The 26,555-nt window shown below is 38.4% G+C and overlaps 1 protein-coding gene and 1 long non-coding RNA gene across 2 annotated transcripts in view; one reads left to right on the forward strand and one right to left on the reverse strand.

The window, feature by feature from the left end:
* Nucleotides 1-5,854, forward strand: part of HSPA4L (heat shock protein family A (Hsp70) member 4 like) — a 62,206-nt gene extending 56,352 nt beyond the window's left edge. Inside the window, exon 19 of the mRNA XM_027567315.1 lies at nucleotides 693-5,854. Within this exon, the coding sequence (XP_027423116.1) occupies nucleotides 693-884 (192 nt within the window). The 3' untranslated portion in view covers nucleotides 885-5,854. The remainder of the gene's footprint in view (nucleotides 1-692) is intronic.
* Nucleotides 1,886-26,481, reverse strand: LOC113907706. The gene is made up of 2 exons (XR_003515267.1): nucleotides 26,371-26,481; nucleotides 1,886-2,166 (listed from the first exon to the last, which is right to left on the reverse strand). It is a non-coding gene; the product is annotated as an uncharacterized LOC113907706 (long non-coding RNA).
* Nucleotides 26,482-26,555: the final 74 nt, after the last annotated feature.

The following is a 26,555-nucleotide window of genomic DNA, read 5'->3' on the forward strand; positions in this document are numbered from 1 at the left end:
GGATGAGAGGACGACTGAGGATGAGATGTCTGGATGGCATCACTGACTCGATGGACGTGAGTCTGAGTGAACTCTGGGAGTTGGTGATGGATAGCAAGGCCTGGCGTGCTGCGATTCATGGGGTCGCAAAGAGTCAGACACGACTGAGCAACTGAACTGAACTGAAAATAGTTTTCAAGTAATTTTGAGAAATTTTAACTTATGAAATAGGTGCTATGTGACATACTTCTCATAACAGAGCTTTAGGCCTAATTTAAAGGAATGAATTAAAAATTATTCCTAGGAATTCCCTGGCATTCCAGTGGTTAGAACTTTGTGCTCTCACTGCCAAGGACCCCAAGTTCAGTCCCTGGTCAGGGGGTTCTGAATGCCGTGTGTCATGGCCAAAATAAATAAATATATAAAGATTATCCCTACCAAAATAAATTATGAGGAAGAAATTTAGTAACAATAAATACAGAATGTATTATTATATCAAAGACAGAATAGTATCTTAAACCACTGACATACACTAGCCAAGAAGGTAAATAATTCATTAAGGTATTTTAAGAATTAGTTGGTATCTAGCTGAGCTAACAGCTATTCAACAATGTGGAATTATGTGGAAATTTAGAAATTATATGTGAACTTCAGAAAGTTAGTGGTAACTTGTTAAATTATGTTAATATAATTAATTTTCTTCATGTCTTTAGGAACTCGATAATTTCTGTAACCCCATCATTTATAAGCCCAAACCGAAAGTAGAGGTTGCTGAAGACAAGGCAAAAGATAATAGTGAACACAACGGACCAATGGATGGACAGAGTGGGGCTGAAACTAAACCAGATTCAACAAAAGACAACTCACAGCATACTAAGTCTTCTGGAGAGATGGAAGTGGACTAAGTCTTAACTTTACCTTCACGTAATTCCAATAGTGCAAGTAACCACAGAGTCCATTCTTCTTTTACATCTGGTACACACAACAGATGTTTAGTTGCTCTTAACCACCTTCTGTCATTTGTTTTTTGGAGTAGTTTTGAAAAGTGTTTTATACTGAGTGCACTTACATTCATTTCCATTGCTGCTTATGTGAAGCTTTAGCTGAATATAGATTAACAAGTCAGTTTAAGCTTTCCTAATCTATTTTAGGTCAAACATGCAAGACTGATAAGTAGTTGGCAACAATCTACCTTACTTAAAGCTTCTACTTGGATAAACCTCAGCTCCTTTATTCAGGAAAGGATACTATATTGCACTATTGTTGCAGAAGCATAGATTTAATTGCATCATTATTTTTAAAAACATTGAAACTGATGTGGTTTAAAGCCACCAAGGCACTGACCTTTTTGTAGTTATTGTACTATTATAATTTAAACATTACAAATAGGTTCCTTGACAAACTAGTCCGTATCAGTGGTGTGCCATGAGAACTCCAAAACTTGATTATCACATAAATGAACTAAAACACACACTGAAGGGGAAAATGCACAATTTTATGTTAAGGTGACACCAGCAGTTTGCTTCTTTTCATTAGTCATGTGGATTGATGTTTCTCAGAGTAATTCAGTGTCTTTTGCACTTGAAACGTCTGATCTACTTGTCCTGAAGACCAGCTGCTGCTAAAGTAATGCTCGCCTAAAAACGATGAAGCATTTTTGATGAAAATACCTTCATGTTAAGGGGGAAATGCTGTTGACTTACTCAGACGTGCAACTGTGATGTTGATAGCCTTTGTTTTTAGTTTTAAATAGTTTTTGTTTTCTTAGTTCATTTTGTTAATGTTAACACAGGGTAGGGAGAAATGGCACAATGTGTATTGCATTATATACATTTATCAGTGATTTACTGTTAACATAAACACTATAAGCCGTAATACTTGAAAAGAAACACTTATACCACATAAGTCTTAGGAAATAATGCTTGTAATAAACTGTTACATATCAACAGGCAAATATAGAATGTTACATAGTGTAATATGATATGATGTGATTAAATTATAGTTCTTGCTGTTACATAACCTGTTCAGACCTTGGCTCCAGTTTTGGTGCTTCATATATTTATATGGGACGAGGGACTATGAAACTAAGATACTTTAAGTAGTCCAAGCTTCATCACCAGACTTGTTCACTGTTCAGTTCTGTCCAAAAGCTTGAAAATTTTCAGTATGGGAGGCAGACTGTTCAACCTACAAAGAAAAGAAACAGAGAATGCACGGGCACTTGCATTCTTAATGCCAATCATCTAGATTGACCTATGTTAAAATTTTGAGAAGCTCTGTTTTTCACAAAACTACATCTTTATATTAAAAATTAATATTGACTTTCCTTTAGTAAAAATTGAGAGTTCAGTATCTTTAGGGATAGTCACTACTCACAACTGGTTCTCTAAGAGAGATTTTGTTTCTACAATGTAGTATGCACTGAAAGGAGAGTACAGACCAGTGCATTTTGCAGGGATTTTTATTCATCCTTTCAGAGGAAGGAGATGTCCCTTTTTTGCATTAAAAAAATCATATAGACCCAATATATTTTTTGTCTTCAAACTAATGAAATAATCATATCCATTAGCAATGATGAAACATTTGTTAACCATGTATTGTTACTTTTCATTTCTATGTTGGTATATATAGGTTCACTTCAGTAACAGCATCAGAGTTATGAAAGGGAATAAGGTACATGTAAGGAGTTTTTTGCTTTCTCTTAAGAAAATCTCCACCCACTTTGTTAGGAGCTGTACCTCTAATTCCAAGTATGTAAAAACAACCCTTTCTGCATCTCAACTGTCTAGTACATCCTGACATTTTCAGTTCCTTACTAGCTTATATAGTTCTCTGTTTTAATCAGTATTATATTCCAGTTCCGGTAGTTATGTACCATTTTATTTATAAGTTAAATATATCCAAAAATAATGTGTATACTTTTCTTACCCATTTATTCAACTTAAATGATTTTCAAAAGCCCTTAACCTTATAATTAGTTGTTTTGAGTACATTAATAAAAGAGAAAATGTTCTACTTAATCTAGTTTTGGGTAGATGGTATGGGCTCAGTTTAATTTTAATCTGTATGAAGTATGCAATGCTAGACAAAAAATTAAAGATTTTTTTAAAAAAACATATAGCATACATGTTTCAGTGCCATTCTCCAAGAAAGAAAAAAAAAAAAAAAAAAACATATAGCAAAATAGGATATTTTCCTGTAGTAATATGCAAATAAGAACTAAATATGTAGGAAATATCTAGGATAATTAATACACTTCAACTCTATGGAAAAATATAAGTTATGTGGTTTCAGAAATCAACTCCTAATAACCAATCATAGTGATTTTAAAAACAAAGATTGTTAAATAATATAATGAAAGTTTGCAGTGTTTTAATTCCTTAGCTATGTACAGAATACTTAAGTTTTAAAATAACTACAAACAGCACACCAAAGAATTAGGCTATTGGAGTAACAGATCATCTCAATTTTAAAAAGGTAAAAATTAAGAAATACAGATTTCTTAGACTTTGGGGGGGTCAGTTTTTGGTATATTTATGATTATATTTCCTAGCTAGAAGTCTTTAAAGTGAATTTGGGAAATCAATTATCAATATTATAAAGTGACTGTGAAAATATTTTATCCGAATTAGTACATCTTCAACTGTTTTGAAAAATTATGTTTAAGATCAACTAACCCAAAATAGATTTAACAACCATCCCTCTATTTGCATAAATTTGAACTGTAATACCAAGCCTATAAACATTACCCTTAGGATTTCGTTTTATTTTTAACAGCAGATACTGGGAGTCCACAACAATTGAAGCCTTGTTATTAATTTTACATATCATAGATTTACAAGTGATAGAAAAACCTAACTTCATCTTTCTCAACTTTTAGAGATTTACAAAAAAAAATTCAATTCTAAAAGAAATGTTATTTTGTGATTAGACTTCCAAGTTTTAAGTGTAATTTGTTTTGTGGTATTTGATTCTATAAAACTTAATGAGACGTATAATCTAATTGTATTGATTTATCAGTATTTAAAAATCTGATGACATTGATTAAAGTCAGCACTGATGACTTTTCCAATGACACAGGTGTAGGGAATGCTTATAAAGTTTGATTCTAATATTTTATTATCCTCTTAACTATAGTATGTTTTACAACTATCATTTATCAAACTAAATATTTAATCTTAGTTTCAGAAGATCCAGACTTTTTGATCAAAAAACAAAAAAAGCTTTAAAATTACCTTTTGTCAATCTTTAGTATAATCTTAAAATAATCTCCAGGAAGCACATAATCTTTTCTTTTGATAAAAAAAGAAGATTTAATGCAGATCAAAACCAACCAAGTCTTTAGCCAAAACAAACAAAAGCTTTATCTTATTTTCACATCTCTTAATATAAAGTAAACTAAAATTAACATTCTTCCATATACTCGTGTTTCCGAAAACAAATAACTCTGGGTTTATAGCATAACCAGATGTCTAAGGTTTTTTTCCCCTTGCTAAATTCAAGGGTAACTGTTTCATACCATAACAGGGCACCTGAAATGTCTGGAATATTAATAACTGCTTAGAAGGGGAAAAAAAACCCACTAAATATCTATGCCAGTGGTCAGTGATCAGCAGGTGATAATGGCTCTTTCACCTTCCAGATCTCTAGGATCTGGTCACCGTCCAGACCTCTAGCATATTGTTAGAGTAAGCATTAAAAGGGAAAAGCACATATTAAAAATACATTATTAAATAACTTGGAGCTTTCAAGTCAAAGAAAGAAAACTAATAATTGAATCATGAACATTTGATTTAGTCTGTCATGCAGGTCAAAATGCATATCGACAAAAACATTAATGGCATGATCTTTGGGATCTCTGATTTACTATCATGTCCTAGGTCACATGATGAGTATTAGGGAAGTATATTGATTACTCATCCTATAAAGAGATTCATGAACTTCAAAATGTTTTACATACTTTAGTTGTCTTATATACATTATATACTATAAGACAACTAAAGTAAGTAGATATTACCTTAGTCCTTCCTGTTGTTTTATTTATCCTCTCATTTAATTACATAATCATTTTATTTCCATTATATTTTGCTTTATTTTGGATTATTCAAGTCTTTTATTTCATGTATTTTAAAAAATAGTTTTCCTATCACTTTGCTTGATAACTGATTTTATTAGCTGTCTTTTTACTTTAAAACCAAATCTTACTGTTAAAATTTTTTTGACTCTGAAATTCATACTTAAAAAGCCATGTTGTAAGTTTCCATATGTAATACCTCTAAAATTTGATATTGGCTTAATAGGTTTTTCATATTCTGACCTTGAATACTTTTAAGTAGTTCTGGACCAAAAGAAGTCAATTTTGTGAGTACTGTGTATTATAAGTAACCAGCATCCTTCATTTTTAATCCAAGTATCAATGTAACAAAAGGGTCAGAAATTGAAAATAGTTGTTAAAAGATAAGATACCTTCCATTTTTTGCTGCTTTCTGATTACATACATGTGTTGTGCATCTTCCTTGGGTTTTTTTTAGAATTTCTTAATTTTTTGCCTCCATGAACTTGAGTTTTAACATGCTCTTGAAATCATATGGACCCACACAGAATGTAGATGTAAAAATGTAATTAGAAATGGAGATCTAAGTAAAGGAAGCTTTAAAGCGTTGTTTCTTTCCCCTGAAATACTTTTATGGCTTAGTGTCTTGAAAGGAGACTCACAGTAAAAGTAAAAAAAAAAAAAATTGTATTTGGCTGGATGAAGCCACTGTTGTTTAATACAGAAGCAATTTTTTAATGAAGCTACTGAATTGTTTAGTACTAATATGGTATCCACATTATTTTTCTTTTCTCCAACCATTATTAAAATAATTTATATACATAGTGACTCCGACTCCAGTCATTAGTATAAAATACCTTCTGGTAGTTCAGTTCCTACTATCCGACAATTGTTTTTTTAAAGAAAACTACTACATTTGATTTCTCAATTTCCCCGTTTGTTGTTGGCACAGTGACCAGTGCAATGCCGAACATCAACAAACTGGGTTTTGCATATACCAGACCTTTAGCTTCAGTGAGCAAACACGAGAATGGTTTATGATGATAAGTTGGTAACATTCTTATATGTAACCCCTGCTGCTGCTGCTAAGTCACACCAATCGTGTCCGACTCGGTGCGACCCCAGAGATGGCAGCCCACCAGGCTCCCCTGTCCCTGGGATTCTCCAGGCAAGAACACTGGAGTGGGTTGCCATTTCCTTCTCCAATGCAGCAAAGTGAAAAGTGAAAGTGAAGTCGCTCAGTCCTGTCCGACCCTCAGCGACCCCATAGACTGCAGCCTTCCAGGCTCCTCCGTCCACGGGATTTTCCAGGCAAGAGTACTGGAGTGGGGTGCCATTGCCTTCTCCGATGTAACTCCTATATAGGTGGTATACAATTTTTGTTTACAAAGCATAGCCAATAAAATGTTTACATATGCAGAATCAGTATATAAAACGTTTTCTATGTATGTAAAATGGCATCATCATATTAGTGAACAAATAACTGACAAAATGCATTTATCAGTTGCTATTTGTTCACTAACAGTAAGTGCATCGGAGAAGGCAATGGCACCCCACTCCAGTACTCTTGCCTGGAAAATCCCATGGATGGAGGAGCCTGGTAGGCTCCAGTCCATGGGGTCGCTGAGGGTCAGACATGACTGAGCGACTTCACTTTTCACTTTCATGCATTGGAGGAGGAAATGGCAACCCACTCCAGTGTTCTTGCCTGGAGAATCCCAGGGACGGGGGAGCCTGGTGGGCTGCCGTCTCTGGGGTCGCACGGAGTCGGACACGACTGCAGCGACTTAGCAGCAGCAGCAGTAAGTGCACACTGTCAAGACATAGTGTAAACTTACTTGTGAATTTTGCACAGCAGAGGCTTAATGTTCACGTTATCTTCAGTGACTTGATGGTGGTTTGGGGACAGGTTTTCAGAGCCATTTATATACATTTGCTTGGCAATGAGGGTTGAGTAAATAGGCAAACTTTTTAAACCTTCCAATGATGTTTATTCTGAAAACTACAATAGTAGTTTTCGAATACTGGAAGTGTTGTCACAGAATAACTTTGTATTGGAAAAGAAAATCTAGAAATAAATGAACTAGAAAACTTTTATAAAGATTTTCAGTACACAGAGAGGAGCTCCCTGCTCGAGTTTCTCTTAACCTTTTTTTGAGAATTGCTATTCCAGATGAACATGTATCAAATGGCATGCTGGGGTTTCCGGGTCTACATTACAGCATTTGATGCTTAATCTTCTAGTGCTTGAACCAACTTGTGTACAAAGGATAATAAATCCTTAATCCACAGAAAATATGTATACCTCCACAAACTTTAAACTTTCCAATATAAGTACAAATAAATACTTTCAAAGTTTAGAAGGCTGAACAACTGGCAGTTTATAGCTGTTCATCTTATCCTGATTTTCAGGAGAACTGGAGAGGATATTGCTTTTTTAACCCACAGTCCCTAGCGATGAACAAAGAATTGATAACCTTCCAGAGGTGAAGAAGGAATGTCTGTTGACTGTAATTCCTAATATTTTATCCTCAATCCCTCACTCCTAAAGAAATAAAGATAGATTCAAGTTGGTTCATGCATCCTGCAAATGCCAAAAGGCAATTCGAAGCCAGTTGTATCAAGCAGCATTTGATCTCCTGTTTAATCTCCCTGAAAAGGATTTGTGTACTGGTTTTAGACATAAAAAGATTCAGGTTAAATTAAGAGTAAATAAAAGGGGCTTCCCTGGTGGCTAAGTTGTGAAGACTCTGCTTGCCAATGCAGGAGACACAGGTTAGATCCCTGGTCCAGGAAGATCCCACATGCTGCAGAGCAACTAAGCCTGTGCACAACTATGCAGCCTGTGCTCCAGGACCCAGGAGCTGCACCCACTGCGCCTGCGTGCCCCCAGAGCCCGTGCTCCGCAGCGAGAAAAGTCACTGCAGCGAGAAGCTTGTACACTGCAACCAGAGGGTAGCCCCCACCCAGAGAAAAACCCATGCAGCAACGGAGACCCAGCATGGCCAAAAATAAAGAGAAAATAAGAGAGTAAATAAAAGAATTTGTAGTAAACAAAACTAACCCTGTCGTAAGCAAAGAGAACAAAGAGAAATTACATATCAGTAACTGTGGGAATGCAAGTACCATAAACTTAAAGAACTACATGTAGTATTTACAAGGATGTTTCTTAAACATAATGATGGAATGTGCTTAGTCACTCAGTCGTGTCTGACTCTTTGCCACCCCGTGGATCCTTCTGTCCATGGAATTTTCCAGGCAAGAATACTGGAGAGGGTAGCCATTCCATTCTCCAGGGGATTTTCCTGACCCAGGGATCAAACCCAGATCTTCTGTATTGCAGGCAGATTCTTTACCATCTGAGCCACCGGGGAAACCCCAATACTACCTTATGACCCAGCAATCCCACAATTGGGCATATACTTTGAGAAAACCATAATTCAGAAAAGACATGTTCCCCAGTGTTAATTATTACAGCACTGTTTACAGGTGTAATAGCACACACATTTAGGTTGATGGAATCAACCTAAATGTCCATTGACAGATGAATGGATAAAGATGTGGTACATATATGCAGTGGAATATTATCCAGCCACAAAAAAGGAACAAAATCGTGCCATTAGCAGAGACATGGCTGGACCTTACAGAGTGAAGTTAAGTCGGAGAAAAACACTGTATATTATCGCAAGAAACACAGTACTGATGAACTTATCTGCAGGGCAGGAATAGACACAGAACAGACTTGGCAAACACAGACGGGAAGGAGAGGGTGGGACGGATTTAGAGCTGCTCTGACGTATATACACTACGATAGGTGAAATAGCTAGCTAGTGGGAAGCTGCTGTAGACAGCACAGGACGCTCAGCTCAGTGCCCTGTGAATGACCTAGTGGGGTGGGATGGACAGTGAGGTGGGAAGGAGGCTCAAGGAGGGGAAATGTGTAAACATTAACACAAACAGAATTGCTGTAAAGCAATTATATTTCCATTTTTTTAAAAATATAAAAGAAACCTAAAAAATCCCAAACACCCACAATGTGGTACTACTTCATCATACTTCTCAGAAGAGCTTGTCATCAGGTTCTGCTGTGTCTCTCAGGGAACTCAAAACAGGGGCTCTGTATCAACACAGAGGGGAGTGTTGGGGAGGGAGATGGGAAGGAGGTTCAAGAGGGAGGGAATATGTGTATACCTATGGCTGATTCACGTTGAGGTTTGATAGAAAAAATTCTTAAAGCAATTATCCAATTAAATTGTTTTTTAAAAGTGTTGGTGAGGATGTAGAGAAAAATGACTCTTGTGCATTGTTAGGAATACAAATTGATGCAACTACCATGGAAAACAGTATGGAGTTTCCTTTAAAAAGTTAGAAAATGCACTACCAATTCCGTTTCAGGGTTTTTATCCAAATAAAACAAAAACACTAAATCAAAAACATACATGCACCCCTCTCAGTGTTAAACCTGAAGCTCCAATTCTCTGGCCACCTAATGCGAAGAGCCGACTCACTGGAAAAGACCCTGATGCTGGGAGAGGTTGAAGGCAGGAGGAGAAGGGGATGACAGAGGATGAGATGGTTGGATGGCATCACGGACTCAATGGACATGAGTTTGAGCAAACTCCGGGAGATGGTGAAGGACAGGAAGTCTGGCGTGCTGCAGTCCATGGGGTCGCAGAAAGAGCTGGACACTAATGAGCAACTGAACAACAACATCGTTCACTGCAGTACGGTTTAAAAATAGTCAAGATATGGAAACCTAAATGTCCACTGATGGATAATTAAAGAAGATGTATTTTGCATATATAATATGATCCAGCCATAAAAAAAAGAAAAAAAAATCTTACACAAATTTGTAACATGTGGACTCAGAGGGCATTATGCTAAGTAAAGCAAGTCAGTAAGAGAAAGAAAACCACCACATTCTATGTAGAATCTAATTTATTTATATATATATATATAGTTTAAGTAAAAATTTTTAAAAGAAAAAAGAATAGGTATGGAGGGGACAGTGGGTCCCTCCAGGGAAGGGAACTCTGGAAAGTGCCTGAAAGGAAGGAGTCCTGCACTTTGGACCATGGAAGGTAGCTCAGTGCCCCCATTCCTGGGGTCATCAGTTTTGTGTTGCAAACAGCTAGCTAAGCCCCAAGAATATCCAAAAGCCTCACTCAGAATCCTCTAGGGAAAAACAAGTGGGTGAGGGTAACCAAAAAATAAAGGCCTTAGGCTTCCAGTAGCCAATGTCACAAGTTCTTATATGAAAATACCAGGCTTTTGGTATGTCCATAGTATGTAAAATTGTAAGTTTAATTCATATGTGGCTATCTTGAGTAATAATTTTGATAAACTGGGAGTTAAAAATATAAGTTGCAGTACATATAATCCCATTTCTTTAACAGGAAATGTATATATATAACACACACACCATATTTGTACACAAGTAGGAAGGTAGGGAAGGGACACTTTCAAAGTTACCACTGATTACCTATGAGGGGATAACAAGTATTTTCAAAATATTACATTCAAATTCAAGTGAGATTTGGGAAAGCAACCTGGTGCTGGAGAAGTCTGAAAACCCTGCAGACAAGGAAGGTGTACTTCTTTCTATATCTTGAGTTAAAAAGGGAGTCTGTCTTTAAGTGGCTAGGCAAGGTCCCCAGGTTAGGAATCTTCCTATAAAAGGAGACATCAACCAGTCAACCACACCAAGTCATGTATTTTTAAGCTGAAAAAGTGGTTGACATTCGGTGGTTTCCCAAATGTGATCTGTGAAGAATTAAGGAGTCAGGGATGGCTTTTGGGGAAGGACAGTTACGAACCTGACGGTAACTTCCGGGTACTCACTACCACTGCTTTGCTTTGGGGGATTTTCATTAAACTTTTAGTATTCAGCAGCAGCAAAAACAAAAGAAGTTGAAGATTTCTAATACCACTGAAATAGACTTTGGAGTTAAAAACTTTACTTAATCTCCCTTAGTCTTAGTTTCTTCATCTGTGTAAAGCAGATAAACCCCTACCTGTTAGGACTGTTGTGATGAAAAGATGAAATAATGCAGTTAAGCACTTAGCACGTAATAGTGTTAGTTGCTCAGTTATAACCTACTCTTTGCAACCCCAAGGACTGTAGCCCACCAGGCTCCTCTATTCATGGGATTTCCCAGGCAAGAATGGGAAATAGATTGCCATTTCCTTTTCCAGGGTGTTTTCCCGACCCAGGAATCTAACCCAGATCTCCTACATTACAGGCAGATTCTTTACTGGCTGAGCCAGCGAGGAAGCCCTGGCACTTAATGATCGCTTGAAAGGAAAAAGTGTCACGTAACTTAGAGCAAATAATGAGCTTGGAAGGCTTTACACTATACCACTGTCTTCAACTTTCCCTGTCACCTTCAGGTAATGTCACCAAAATGAGTACCTATTCACCCTGGGGCCTACCCTTCTGTTTGAAAAAGTCATCTCATTTTGCAAGGTCAAGAACCTAAATTTTTACTAGCCTGGAAGAGAAAGAAGCGTGATAGACACCTTTATAACTTATGTTTAGTAAGCATCACACTGAAGACCACTACTGCATCCTAGACGAGGAAAGGAATGTGAGGCCTTTACTAACTAGGCTGATCCAGGTGCTCTCTCGATCAAAATGGGATAATACACAGAAAGGCAGTCTGACACAGTGGTTCAGAATCTAAACCCTAAAGCTAGACTCCCTGGATTCAATCTTGCCTTGGCCACTTATTAATTATGTGACCTGGATAAAGTTACTTGACCTCTCTATGCCTTACTACAGGAAGGGAGTACAGCCCCACCCATCACCAGAAAGTTGGATTAAGGATTTACTGAGCATGGCCTTGCCCACCAGAGCAAGACTCAATTTTCCCCACAGCCACCCTCTCCCATCGGGAAGCTTCCACAAGCCTCTTAACCTCATCCATCAGAGGGCAGAGAGAATGAAAACCACAATCACAGAAAACTAACCAAAATGATCATATGTATCATGGACTTGTGAAACTCAATGAAACTATGAGCCATGCCATGTAGGGCCACCCAAGACAGAGGGGTCATGGTGGAGAGTTCTGACAGAATGTGGTCCACTGGAGAAGGCACCAGCAAACCACTTCAGTTTTCTTGCCTTGAGAAGGTCATCAACAGTAAGAAAAGGCAAAAAGATATGAGACTGAAAGATGAACCCCCAGGTTGGTAGGTGTTCAACATCCTACTGGAGAAGAGCAGAGAAAGAGTTTCAGAAAGAATGAACAGGCTGAGCCGAACTGGAAACGATACCCAGTTGTGCATATGTCTGGTGGTGAAAGTGAAGTCCGATGCTGAAAGAACAATACTGCACAGGAGCCTGGAACGTTAGGTCGATGAATCACAGTCAATTGGAAGTGGTCAAAAAGGAGATGGCAAGAGAGAACATTAACATTCCTTTCGGAATGGGCAAATTTAATTTAGACGACCATCATATATGTTACTGTGGGCGAGAATCTGTTAGAAGAAATGGAGTAGCCCTCATAGTCAACAAAAGAGTTCGAAATGCAGTACATGGGTGCAGTCTCAAAAACAACACAATCATCTGTTTGTTTCCAAGGCAAACCATTCAGTATCACAGTAATCCAAGTCTATGCCCCAACCACTGATGCCAAAGAAGATGAAGTTGAACAGTTCTATGAAAATCTACATGACCTCCTAGAACTAACACCAAAAAAAATGCCCTTTTCATCACAGGGGACTGGAATGCAAGAAGTCAAGACATACTGGAGTCAGTCTGGCCTTGGAGTACAAAATGAAGCAGGGCAAAGACTAACAAGAGAACACACTGGTCATAGCAAACACCCAATTTCAACAACACAAGAGACAACTATACACATGAAAATCACCAGATGGTCAATAATAAAATCAGACTGATTATATTCCTTGTACCCCAAGATGGAGAAGCTCAATACAGTCAGCAAAAACAAGACCAGGAGCTGACTGTGGCTCAGATCATCAGCTCTGTATTGCAAAATTCAGGAACAAATTGAAAAAAGTAGGGAAAACCACTAGGCCATTCAGGTATGACCTAAATCAAATCCCTTATGATTATACAGTGCAAGTGACAAATAGATTCAAGGAACTACATCTGATAGACTGCTTGAAGAACGATGGACAGAAGTTTGTAACATTCTACAGGAGGTGGCGACCAAAGCCATCCCCAAGAAAAAGAAATGCAAAAAGGCAAAATGGCTGTCTGAGGAGGCCTTACAAACACCTGAGGAAAGAAGAAAGGCTAAAGGCAGGAGAAAAGGAAAGATACACCCATTTGAATGCAGAGTTCCCAAGAATAGCAAGGAGAGATAAGAAAGCCTTCTCAAGTGAACAGTGCAAAGAAACAGAGGAAAACAATAGAATGGGAAAGACTAGAGAGCACTTCAAGAAGATTAGAGATACCAAAGGAACATCTGAGGCAAAGATGGGCTCAATAAAGGACAGAGATGGCATGGACCTAACAGAAACAGAAGAGATGATTAAGAAGAGGGGGCAAGAACACACAGAAGAACTATACAAAAAAAGATCTTAATGACCAGGATAACCACACGGTGTGATCACTCACCTACAGACATCTGGAGTGTGAAGTTAAGTGGACCTTACAAAGCATTACTATGAACCAAGTTAGCGGAGGTGATGGAATGATAACTGAGCTATTGCAAATCCTAAAAGATGATGCTGTTAAAGTGCTGCACTCAATATGCCAGAAAATTTGGGGAAATGAGCGGCAGCCACTGGACTGGAAAAGGTCAGTCCCAGAGAAGGGCAATGACGAAATATGTGCAAGCTACCGCACAACTGTCCTAACTTGACGTGCTAGCAAGGTAATGCTCAAGATCTTTCACGCTAGGCTTCAACAACACAATAACTGAGAAATTCCAGGGTTACAAGCTGGATTTTACAAAGGCAAAGGAAGCAGAGATCAAAATACCAACATCCATTGGATCACAAGAAAAAGCAAGGGAATTCCAGAAAAAAACATCTGCTTCATTGACTACGCTAATGCATTTGACTGTGGGGATCACAACAAACTGTGGAAAATTCTTAAAGAAATGGGAATATCAGGCCACCTTACCTGCCTCCTGAGAAATCTGTATGAGGGTTAAGAAGCAACAGAACCAGACATGGAACGATGGACTGGTGCAAAATTGAGAAAGGAGTATGTCAAGGCTGTATATTGTCACCCTGCTTATTTAATTTATATGCAGAGTACATCATGTGAAATGTCGGGCTGGATAAAGCACAAGCTGGAATCAAGATTGCCGAGAGAAATATCAATAACTTCAGATATGCAGAAGATACCACACTTATGGCAGAAAGCAAAGAGGAACTAAAAGGCCTCTTGATGAGGGTAAAAGAGGAGAGTGAAAAAGTTGACTTAAAACTCAACATTCAAAAAACGAATATCATGGCATCCGGTCCCATCACTTCATGGCAAATAGCTGGGGAAACAACGGAAACAGTGACAGACTTTATTTTTGGGCCCCAAAATCATTGCAGACAGTGACTGCAGCCATGAAATTAAGACACTTGCTCCTCAAGAGAAAAGCTATGACAAACCTAGACAGTGCAGTAAAAAGCAGAGACATTACTTTGCTGACAAAGGTCCCTCTAGTCAAAGCTATAGTTTTTCCAGTAGTCATGTATGGATGTGAGAGCTGGACTATAAGGAAGGCTGAAAGCTGAAGAATTGATGCTTTTGAACTGTGGCATTGGAGAAGACTTCTATGAGTCCCTTGGACTGCAAGGAGATCAAACTAGTTAATCCTAAAGAAATCAACCCTGAATATTCTTTGGAAGGACTGATGCTGAAGCTCCAGTAACTCTGGCCACCTGATGCAAAGAAATGACTCTTTGGAAAAGACCCTGATGCTGGGAAAGATTGAAGGCAGAGGGGAAGGGATGACAGAGGATGAGATGTTTGGAGGCATCACTAACTTAATGGACATGAATTTGAGCAAACTCCAAGAGATGGTGAAGGACAGAAAAGCCTCGCTGCAGTCCATGGGGTCGCAAAGGGTCAGACACTTCTGAGCGACTGAACAAAGCACTTAGAATATAATAGGAGCTAGATAAGGGTGCTATGTAAGAGTTAGCACATATGCTACATACTCCACACACCTAAGCATATATGTAACTAATGAATGACAGCATTTTTTCCCAGTGAAACTGTCTGAGCTCTCTGTATCCTTGTCAACAAAGACACTCCTTCTAGTTGTTAACTGATTAACTCACCAAATGAAAAGTTTTCTTATATCATAAAGTCAACTGGAATATTTTAATATAAGCAGTAGAGTAAGTTAGTTTACTCATGTTAGTTTTCTACAGCAAACACTGCACAAGAATCAAACGGATCCCGAGCAGAGGCGAATAACGTCACGTAAGGGAGATGTGGCACTCAGGCCTCGTGGCCTGTGGCGTGCGCATGTGCGTGCAAGTGAAGTCACTTCAGTTGTATCTGACTCTTTGTGACCCCATGGACCGGAGCCCACCAGGCTTCTCTGTCCATGAGATTTTCCAGGCAAGAATACTGGAGGGGGTTGCCATTTCTTCCTCCAGGGGGTCTTCCTGACCCAGGGATCAAACCCATGTCTCCTACATTGGTGGCAGATTCTTTACCACTGGAGCCACCAGGGAAGCGCCTTGTGGCCTGTTGTGTGGACACAAATGATTCCAGCTGCCAAGACTGCCTATTCACATCCTTAAACAAGCAGCCACGAAAACTCATTTTGCCAGTCCTCATTCATCATTTGCTATAAAATAAGAGTAGCTACTAAGTCACAGACCACAAATAAAAAGGTTAGTTTCCTAAAATACATCACAGTCCTGATTGAAAAACCATGCACCCTTCATACCCATCATGAACAGACATACATATGTGAGCCACTTGAGGACATTTATTTCAACTGTGAGCATTTATCCTGAGAATCCAACCCTTGTGAAGTTATAGAGAGAGAGAGAAAGAGAGGGAATATTTAGGATGAACATAAATATTTAAAAACATGTGCATATATTCACTGCCACTTACCACATCACTTGGCTAGACACCCCGAATTGTACGTAATTATTTTATGTTGTTAGGTTAATCATGTTCTCATTATGGCTTGCAATTATAATTATCTTTTATTTTTTGGCTATTGACTGTGAAAACCGATAAAACATCTTTTACTATTGGAATTATGTAACTATTACTCACTTAATACCACTGTTACATGATAGGTCCACAGAAAAATAATATAATTCTACATCACCAAAACTGTATTTAATAGAAGAATCTGTAATCACTTTTTAAACTCCAGATTCTTATCAGAATAATCTTGGAATTTTTTTGAAAAATACAAATGCCCAGGTATTGCTTTTTTTCCTCCAAAGCTTCAGATATATTTGTAATGAGAAGCAGTGTTTAAAAACAACTGGACTATAAGATACTTTATCTAGTTTGTTTCACTATTTCTATTTCATATTCAGTGCTCCCATTCATTTATGTTTTCCAATTTCTATTTTTTTGATGTTTTCTAGAGTCTTTATCAAACATAACAGAAAAACTTTTGTATACATATGTATAAATAGTATATATAATATATATATGTATTTTTTAGAAAACTTATGAACTTTTGCCTAAAAAATTTATGACATTTTGATTCCACTTGTTTGACTTAGTATGAATAGAATGCTTGATTTCTAATTAAAAAGAAAACGGATATGCAGCAAGCAACAAAGGTCTACCATATAGCACAGGGAGTTATAGTCAATATCTTGTAATAATCTATAATGGAAAATAATTTCAAAAATAATATATATGTATAATTGAATCACCTTGTGTGCACCTTAAACTTTGTAAGTCAACTATACTTCAATAATACATGTTAAGATTTAAAAGAAAAGAATCCATCTGCCAATGAGAAGGCCATGCACCGCAACGAGAGAGCAGCCCCGCTCACCGCAACCAGAGAACGCACACGTGCAGCAGTGAAGATCCAGCACAGCTAAAACAAACAATGCAAGAAGAAAACGCAAAAAGAAAACAGTGTGCGTTTCGCACCAGCATCAGCATATCAACAGTGTTCTTCTATGGGCTAGAAGTCAGTGAGTCCCGCACAGGGACATTTCCCCTTTTGGAACCACTGCTGTAGTTGAACCAGCCCTTGTGGCTCTTAGGATTGCAAGATGCCTTCAGCAGTAAACATCATGAAACTCTGAGAAAAACAAAACCAGCAAGGTTTATTATTCACAGGTCCTGAAGGATACATAGTACACCTGGACACACAGAGGTCACTGGTAGAGAACCTTCTCTATTATTTTTGTAACTTTTATGTAAATTTGAAATTATTCAAAATAAGTTTGGAAAAAAAATGCCTTGCAAAAAATGTTAAAAGAAGTTATTTAGAAGATCTGGTGCCTGGTGAGAAACTGCTCCGTGGTTCAGAGCCCGCTGTCCTGTCACTCCGTCTACACACGGTGGAAGGGCACGGAGCACTCTAGGTTCTCTCACAAGGGAACCAGTCCCATTCGGAAGGTCTCCCCCTTCACTGCATAATCCTCACACCTCCAAATACCATAAGGTTTCAACATATGAACTTGGAGGGACACAAACATTCAGTCTACAGCAAAATGATGTAGTGATACTTGAAAGTGTACTTAGATTAGTGTCAATGCATACTGCAAACTCTGGGAAAACCACTAAAAAATGATTTTTTAAAAAAAGTATAATGATATGCTAAAAAAGGAGAGAAAATGGAATCAAATAAAATGGCTAATTAAAAGGCAGAAAAAGAGTGGAAGAAAAATGGATGAACACAGAACAAAGACAACAAACAGAAAGCAGTAACAAATACGGTAAATATTAATCCAAATATATCAATAATTACTTTGCAGCCCATGCATCAATCAAAGGGAAGTGGCTGTCAGAATGAAAACTCAACTATCTAAACTTACTACAAGAAACCCCACTTAAAATATGAAGACTCAGATCAAAAGTAAGTGGATTGAGAAAAATATAACATGCTAACACTAGTCAAAAGAAAGCAGCAGAGGTTATATTAATCTCCAACAAAGCAGACTCTAAGGGAAGTTATAGGATAAAGGGGAAAATAACACATTACATAAGATAAAGGGGTGAATACTCTGAGAAAAAGTAACAATTTATAACGTGTATAAAATATAACAATAGAGCATAAACTGTGTGAGACACAAACTGATATAACAGCAAGGAGAAATAGATTAATCCACTATCACAGTTGGAGACATCAAACACCATTCTCTTAGAAATGAACACAGACAGCAGGAAGAAATCGGTTAAGCAGAGAGCCGAACTTAACTGTAATAAAAAAGAAAAAACTGTTTCTGCAAACAAAAGTCCAGGACCAGATGGCTTCACTGGGGAATTCTACCAAACATACAAAGAGGAACTTATACCAGTCTTTCTCAAACTCTTCCAAAAGAAAGAAAAGGAGGGAAGACTCCCAAAGTCATTCTACGAAACCACCATCACCCTAATACGAACACCAGACAAAGTGAAGTGTTACTGACTGTTTGTGACCCCATGGACTGCAGCCCACCAGGATCTCTGTTCAAGGGATTTCCCAGGCAAGAATACTGGAGTGGGTAGCCATGTCCTTTTCCAGGGGATCTACCCAACCCAGGGATCAAAATCGAGTCCTCCACATTGCAGGCAGATACTTTATCGTATGAGCCATCAGGGAAGTCAACACCAGGCAAAGGCACTACCACAAACGAAAATTACAGGCCAGTATCTTTGATGAATATAGATGCAAAAATTCACAACACAATATTAGCAAACTGAATCCAACAACACATACACATAAAAAAGATTACACACCATGACCAAGTAAGATTCATCCCAGAGTCACAAAGTGGTTCAATACATTGCAAATCCATCGGTGCAATATACCACATCAAAAGAAGAGACAAAAACCACAGTCATCTCAACAGATGCAGAAAAAGCATTTAACAAAATTCAACATCCAGTCATGATAAAAAATTCCTACCAGAGTGGGTACAGTGGGAACATATCTCAACATAATAAAAACCATTTATGACAAACCTACAGCCAGCTAACACTCAATGGTGAAAAACTGAAATCCTTCCTGCTAAATTCTGGAGCAAGACAAGGATACCCACTCCCATCAGTTCTATTTAACATAGTCCTTGCCACAGCAATTAAAAAAAGAAAAAGAAATGAAAGGTATCCAAACTGGAAGTAAAGAGGTAAGATTATCATTATATGTAAATGGTTGATACTAAAATACAGAAAACCCTAAAGACTACACAAAAACTATTAGAACCCATAAATGAATTTAGCAAGGTAGCAGGATACAAGATTAAAATACAGAAATCAGTTGCATTGCTTTACACAAACAATGAAATAACATAAAGGAAAAGCAAAAAAAAAGCCCTTTTAAAATGGCATCAAAAAAATACTTTGAAATAAACCTGATCAAGGAGGTAAAAGACCCATATGCTGAGAACAATATAAAACACTGAGGAAGGAAACTGAAGATGATTTAAGGAAATGGAAAGACACCCCATGCTTGTGATTTGGAAGAATTAATAATGTTACAACCGTTGGGCTACCCAAAGCAATCTACAGATTTAAAGTGATCCTATCAAAATACCCATTATATTTTTCACAGAACTAGAATAAATAATCCTCAAGTTTATATATGGAACCATAAAGGACCCAGAATTGACAAATCAATCTTGAGGAAAAAGAATAAAGCAAGAGGCATAACCATCCCAGACTTCAGACAATACTACAATGAGCTACTGTCATCAAACAGAAGGGTATCAGCACAAAAAAGACCATGAATCAGTGGAACAAAATAGAGAGTCCATAAATAAACACTACAGTCAATTAATCTACAACAAAGTAGGCAAGAATATACAATGGAGAGAAAACAGTCTCTTTAGCAAGTGGTGCTGGGAAAGCTGGGCAACCTCATATAAATCAAGGAAATCAGAACACTCCCTCACATCATATGCAAAATAAACTCAAAATGGTTTCAAGACTTCAAATATAAGACACAACACCATAAAAATCCTATAGGAGGACACAGCAAAACATTCTCTGATATAAATCATACCAATGTTTTCTAGATCAGTCTACCAAAGCAATAGAAATAAAAGCAAAACTAAACAAATGGGATCTAATCAAACTTATAAGCTCTTGCACAGCAAAGGAAACCATAAACAAAACAAACTACAAAATGGGAGAAAAATATTTGAAAATGATGCAATAAGGGCTTACTATCCAAAATACGTAAACAGCTCATTCAACTCAATAACAAAACAATGCAATAAAAATAGGCAGAAGACCTACATAGACATTTCTCCAAAGAAGACATACAGATGGCCAAAAGGCACATGATAAAAACGTTCAACATCACTAATTATAAGAAATGCAAACCAAAACAACAATGAGGTTCCACTTAAGGTCAGTCAGAATGACCATCAGTAAAAAGTCTACAAATAACAAATGCTGGCGAGGTTGTGGAGAAAAGAGAGCCTTCCTACACTGCTGATGGGAGTGTAAATTGGTGCAGCCACTATGGAGGTTCCTCAAAAAGCCAAAAGTAGAGTTGCTATATGACTAGCAACCCACTTAGGGGCACGTATTTGGACAAAACTCTAATTTGAACAGATACATGCACCCCAGTATTCATAGCAGCGCTTATTTACAATAGGCAAGAGAAGAGAACAACCTAAATATCCATCAACAGATGAATGGATAAAAAAAGATATGGTATACACATGTGATGGAAAATTACTCAGCCATAAAAAAAGAATGAAATAATACCATTTGCAACAACATAGATGAACCTAGAGATTATCATACCAAGTGAAATAAGTCAGAAAAAGAAAGACAAATACCATATGATATTGCTTATATGTGGAATCTAAAATATGACACAAATGTACTTACCTACGAAACACAAACTCACAGACATGAGAACAGACTTTTGTTTGTGAAGAGGGACAGTGAGGGTGGAAATGATGGATTGGGCCTTTAGGACTAGCAGATGCAAACTACTATATATAGAATGGATAAACAACTAGGTCCTATGGTATAGCACAGGAAACTGTATTAAATATCCCGTAATAAACCACAGTGGAAAAGAAAAAACAAAATAAACATATAGACAGATATATACACACATTCATAAAATTCATCTAAGCTTCTCTCTTAGGAAACTAGGGGGGGGGAAAAAGAGCAAATTAAATCAAAAGTAATAGATATATACACACATTCATAAAATTCATCTAAGCTTCTCTCTTAGGAAACTGGGGGGGGGAGCGGGGAAAGAGCCAATTAAATCAAAAGTAAGCAGAAGAAAAGAAACAATAATAGAGAAATCAATGAAATTTAAAAACAGGAAATCAATAGAGAAAAATCAACAAAACCAAAACCTAGTTCTTTGAAAAGATCAATAAAATTCCTAAGACTGTACTCAGGCTAACTAAGAAAAAAAGGTTACAGGTTACCAATACCAGAAATGATAGAGAGGTAGGTTATCACTATAGATCTCATGGACATGAACAGGATAATAAAAAAATACTTTGAACAATTCTATGCCCACAAATTTGATAACCTAGATGAAATGGACCAATTCCTTTTCAGGACCAATTCCTGAGATTTACTGCAGGTATACAAAGCTGGTTCAATACTCAAAAATTAATGTAATCCACCACATCAGCAGGCTAAAAGAGAAAAATTACATGACGATATCAACAGATGCAGAGAAAGTTTTTGACAAAATCTAATATCCACTGATGATGAAAACTCTCACTAGCAGTACAGGAAATCTTCCATTAACTCAATAAAGACCATCTATTAAAAAAAACTGACAGCTAACATCATACTTAATGGTGAGAAACTAGAAGCCTTTCTGTTGGTATCAGAAACAAGCCAAGTATGTCTCCTCTCATCATGACTTTTCAACATCATGCTGGAAGTACTAACAATACTATAAAACAAGACAATGAAATAAAAGGTGTACAAGTTTGGAAAGAAGACATAAAACTGTCTTTGTTTGCAAATGATACTATCACCTATTTAGGAAACCAAGCAAATCAACAACAAAGCTTCCTGAGACCAGTAAGTGATTATAGCAAGGTTGCAGGATGCATGGTTAATATACAACGTCAACTGCTTTCCTATATGCCAGCAATGAACAAGTGCAATTTGAAATGAAAAATACGTGATTTACAGCAGCAACCCCCCAAATGAAATACTTAGGTATAAATCTAACAAATATGTACAAGATTCATATGACAAACTCTTAGGTTTATAATCCATTTTGAGTTAGTCTTTGCAGTGGACATCACAGAGACATGACTGAGCGCGCAGGGGGACACACACCCCCCACCCCAGTTGTTTTATCACCATTTGTTGAGATGACTGTCTTTTGCTTCATCCTGTTGCCTTTGTTATCCTTTGTCAGTGATTATTGGCTGTATTTCTTTGGGTCTGTTTCTGGGCTCTCTCTTTTTTGTCATTGATCTACTTGTCTGTTCATGAATACCACACAGTTCTACTGAAGGAGAACAAAGTTGGAGGAGTGGTACTGCTCGACAGTTAAGGGTTACTAATCTACAGCGATCTAGAAACTGTGTGGTATTCATGAACAGACAAGTAGATCAATGACAAAAAAGAGAGAGCCCAGAAACAGACCCAAAGAAATACAGCCAATAATCACTGACAAAGGATAACAAAGGCAACAGGATGAAGCAAAAGACAGTCATCTCAACAAATGGTGATAAAACAACTGGGGTGGGGGGTGTGTGTCCCCCTGCGCGCTCAGTCATGTCTCTGTGATGTCCACTGCAAAGACTAACTCAAAATGGATTATAAACCTAAGAGTAAAGCTATAAAACTCCTAGAAGATAACACAGGAAAAAAGATTATCTTGGGAATGACAATGACTTTTTAAATACGACACCACGCCACAATCCATGAAAAAAATAATCGATAAGCTGGACTTCTTTAAGAAATGAAAAACTTTTGCTTTTCAAAAAACATCATCAGGTTTCCCTAGTGGCTCAGTGGTAAAGAATCTGCCTAGCAATGCAGGAGACATGGGTTTGATTCCTGGTCCAGGAAGATCCCACATGACACGGCCCATGTGCCACAATTATTGAGCCTTTTCTCCATAGAGCCCAGCAGCCACAACTATGGAGCCCATGTGCCGCACCCACTGAAGCCTGCGCGCCCTAGAGCCCTTTTTCAGCCACAAGAGAAGGCACCGAAGCAAGAAACCTGAGCACTGAAACTAGAGTAGCCCCACTCACAGCAACCAGGGATAAACCCGCACAGCAACGAAGACCCAGCACAGCCAAATTAAGTAAATAAAATTATTTTTTTTTAAAGAAAGACAGCATCAAGAACGATAAGATAAGCCACAGACTGGGAAGACGCTGCAAACCCAACATTGCTAAACAACTGTTATCCAAAATACAAAGAACTCTTGGGACTTCCCTGGTAACACAGTGGATGAGAATCTGCCCGTTGTTACAGGGGACGTGGGTTCAATCCCTGGTCCAGGAAGATCCCACATGCTGTGGGGCGACTAAGCCCACACACAACTATCGAGCCCAAACTCCAGAGCCCGAGAGCTGCAGCTACTGAAGCCCATGAGCTGAGAGTCTGTGCTCCGCAACAAGAGAAGCCACTGCAAGGAAAGCCTTGAGGACCGCTACCAAGAGTAGCTCCCACTTGGCACAACCAGAGAAAGCATGCACACAGCAACGAAGACCCAGGGCAGCCAGGTAAATTAATTAAGGAATGTTTAAAAATACAAAGAACTCTTAAAACTCAACAACAAGAAAACAAACAACTCAATTAAAAAAATAAGTCCGAGTTCAACTGATACCTCACCAAAGAGATACATACAGACAGCAAATAACCATATGAAAAGATGCCCTACAATATACAGCATCAGGGAAATGCAAATGAAAACAAGATACAACTACACAGCTATTACAACGTCCACAATCCAGAACAATGATAATAGGTCAAATGCTAGTGAGGATGTGGAACAACAGGAACCTTCCTAATTCATTGTTGCTGGGAATGAAAAATGGTACAACCACATTGGAAGACAGTCTGGAAGTTTCTTAGAAAATTAAAACATACTCTTACCATATGCTCCAGAAATTGCTTTCCTTGGTATTTACTGAAAGGAGTTGAAAATGTGTAGCTAGAAAATTCTGCAAGAGGACATTTATAGCAGTTTCACACATAACTGCCAAAACTGGGAAGCAACTAAAATGTCCTTCAACAGGTAACTGGATAAATAAACTGTAATATACCCAGACAATGTAACATTATTATTGTTTAGTCACTAAGTCACGTTCGACTCTTTTTGTGACCCACGGACTGTAACCCACCAGGCTCCTCTGCCCATGGGATTTTCATGGTAGAATACTGGAGTGGGTTGCCATTTCCTTCTCCATGGAATCTTTCAGACCCAGGAATTGAACCACGTCTCCTGTATTACAGGGGGATTCTTTTCCGCTGAGCCATGCGGGAAGCCCCAGTGGAACATTATTTAGCACTGAAACAAGTGAGCTAACACATGATGAAAAGGTATGGAGGAAACTTAAATGCATATTTCCTAAGTTAAAAGCTAGTCTTTTAATGGCTACATTCCATATGATTCCAACTATTCAACATTTTGGAAAATTCAAAACTATGGAGAGAGTAAAAAGATTTGTGGGGCTTCCCAGGCACTGCTGCTGCTGCTGCTGCCAAGTCACTTCAGTCGTGTCCGACTCTGTTCGACCCCATAGATGGCAGCCCACCAGGCTCCCCCGTCCCTGGGATTCTCCAGGCAAGAACACTGGAGTGGGTTGCCATTTCCTTCTCCAATGCAGGAAAGTGAAAAGTGAAAGTGAAGTCCCTCAGTTGTGTCCGACTCTTAGAGACCCCATGGACTGTAGCCTACCAGGCTCCTCTGCCCATGGGATTTTCCAAGCAAGAGCACTGGAATGGGTTGCCATTGCCTTCTCCTCCCAGGCGCTAGAGGTAAAGAACTCACCTGCCAATGCAGGAGACGTTAAGAGACATGGATTCGATCCCTGGGTTGGGAAGACCCTCTGGAGGAGGGGACGGTAACCCACTCCAGTATTATTGCCTGGAGAATGCCATGGTCAGAGGAGCTTGGCCAGCTGCAGTCCAGTGGAACCCAGAGAGTCTGACATGACTGAAGGGACTTAGCAGGTAGCACTGGGGGTGGGAGAGAGGTGAACAAGAGGAGTACAGAGGATTTTTAGGGCAGTGAAAATACTATAATGATGGATATATGTCATTACACATTTTTTCAAACCCATAGAATGTATACAACACCAAAAGAGAATTCTAAGGTGAAGGGTGGATTTTGCATGATTATGCATGCACGCTAAGTCACTTTCAGTCATGTCAGAGTCTTTGCCACACCATGGACTGTAGCCCACCAGGCTCCTCTGTCCAAGGGATTCTCCAAGCAAGAATATTGGAGTGGGTTTCCATTTCCTTCTTGGGGCTCCCTTGGTGGCTCAGACCGTAAAGCAGCTTTTTGCTAGTCAGGAGAAACAGTCTTCACCATGCGGATTCTAGTGTTTTTCTAGATATGAGGAGGTATAAGAATTGGGCTCATAAAATCGGCTCCTGAAAATATCTATTTGAAGACCTGTTCTGCCAGCTTTTTACAGAGCACAGAGTGCCTCACTTCCACTCTCCACCCTAACTCCTTTCACGAGTGTTGAAAATCAGCAGCTGCAGCAGCACATGATTTAAAATACTTGTAGAGGTAGCAGGAGACTAGCAGAAACATTATGCAAAAAATATGTGCTTGACCGCACTGTACTCCCCTTCACCAAAATCACATATATATACTAAGCTTCCCCTCCTGCCTCTGTAGCAATTTTCTCAGAGCTATCTGAAATGCTGTCTCCCCGCCTATTAACCTCATTTTGCCTCAAGTAAAACTTTACTCGTAACTCATACCTTTTGCATTTAAGTCAACATACATTATCACACGTGTGTAAGATCTCTCAAACATGAGTTATTACACAAATAGCATTGTAATTAACAGAAATTTACCAAAACAAATAAAGGAGTCCATGTTCTTAAAAGTACCGCGTCCACTCATTTCAGTTATGAAACACCGGAGTAAGCACTGAGCTATAAAGGACTGCTTAAGTTAATGAATTTTAAGAGTCGGAAAAGACTGAACAACAAGCTGTTCCGTCAACTTTAAGTATTTGGAATTTAAAAATTGTTTTAAATTCTTTACGGAATTGGAAGCAGGACCTTTTCCCACCTTGAAGTAAGTAAATGTCCATATTCCAAGTTACTCTTTCTATCCTTCTGGAGCTGGTCTCCCAAAAGCCGAACTGCCAACACTTCCGGCCAAGACTGCAGGACTCCGAAACACTTCCGGTCCTCGTGCGGGGGCGGGAGGGCTAAGGCGCCTACCACGCATGCGCGGCCCGGCTCAACCTCTTC

This window comes from Bos indicus x Bos taurus, chromosome 17 (genome assembly GCF_003369695.1).
Source record: "Bos indicus x Bos taurus breed Angus x Brahman F1 hybrid chromosome 17, Bos_hybrid_MaternalHap_v2.0, whole genome shotgun sequence".
NCBI classification, from domain to species: Eukaryota; Metazoa; Chordata; class Mammalia; order Artiodactyla; family Bovidae; genus Bos; species Bos indicus x Bos taurus.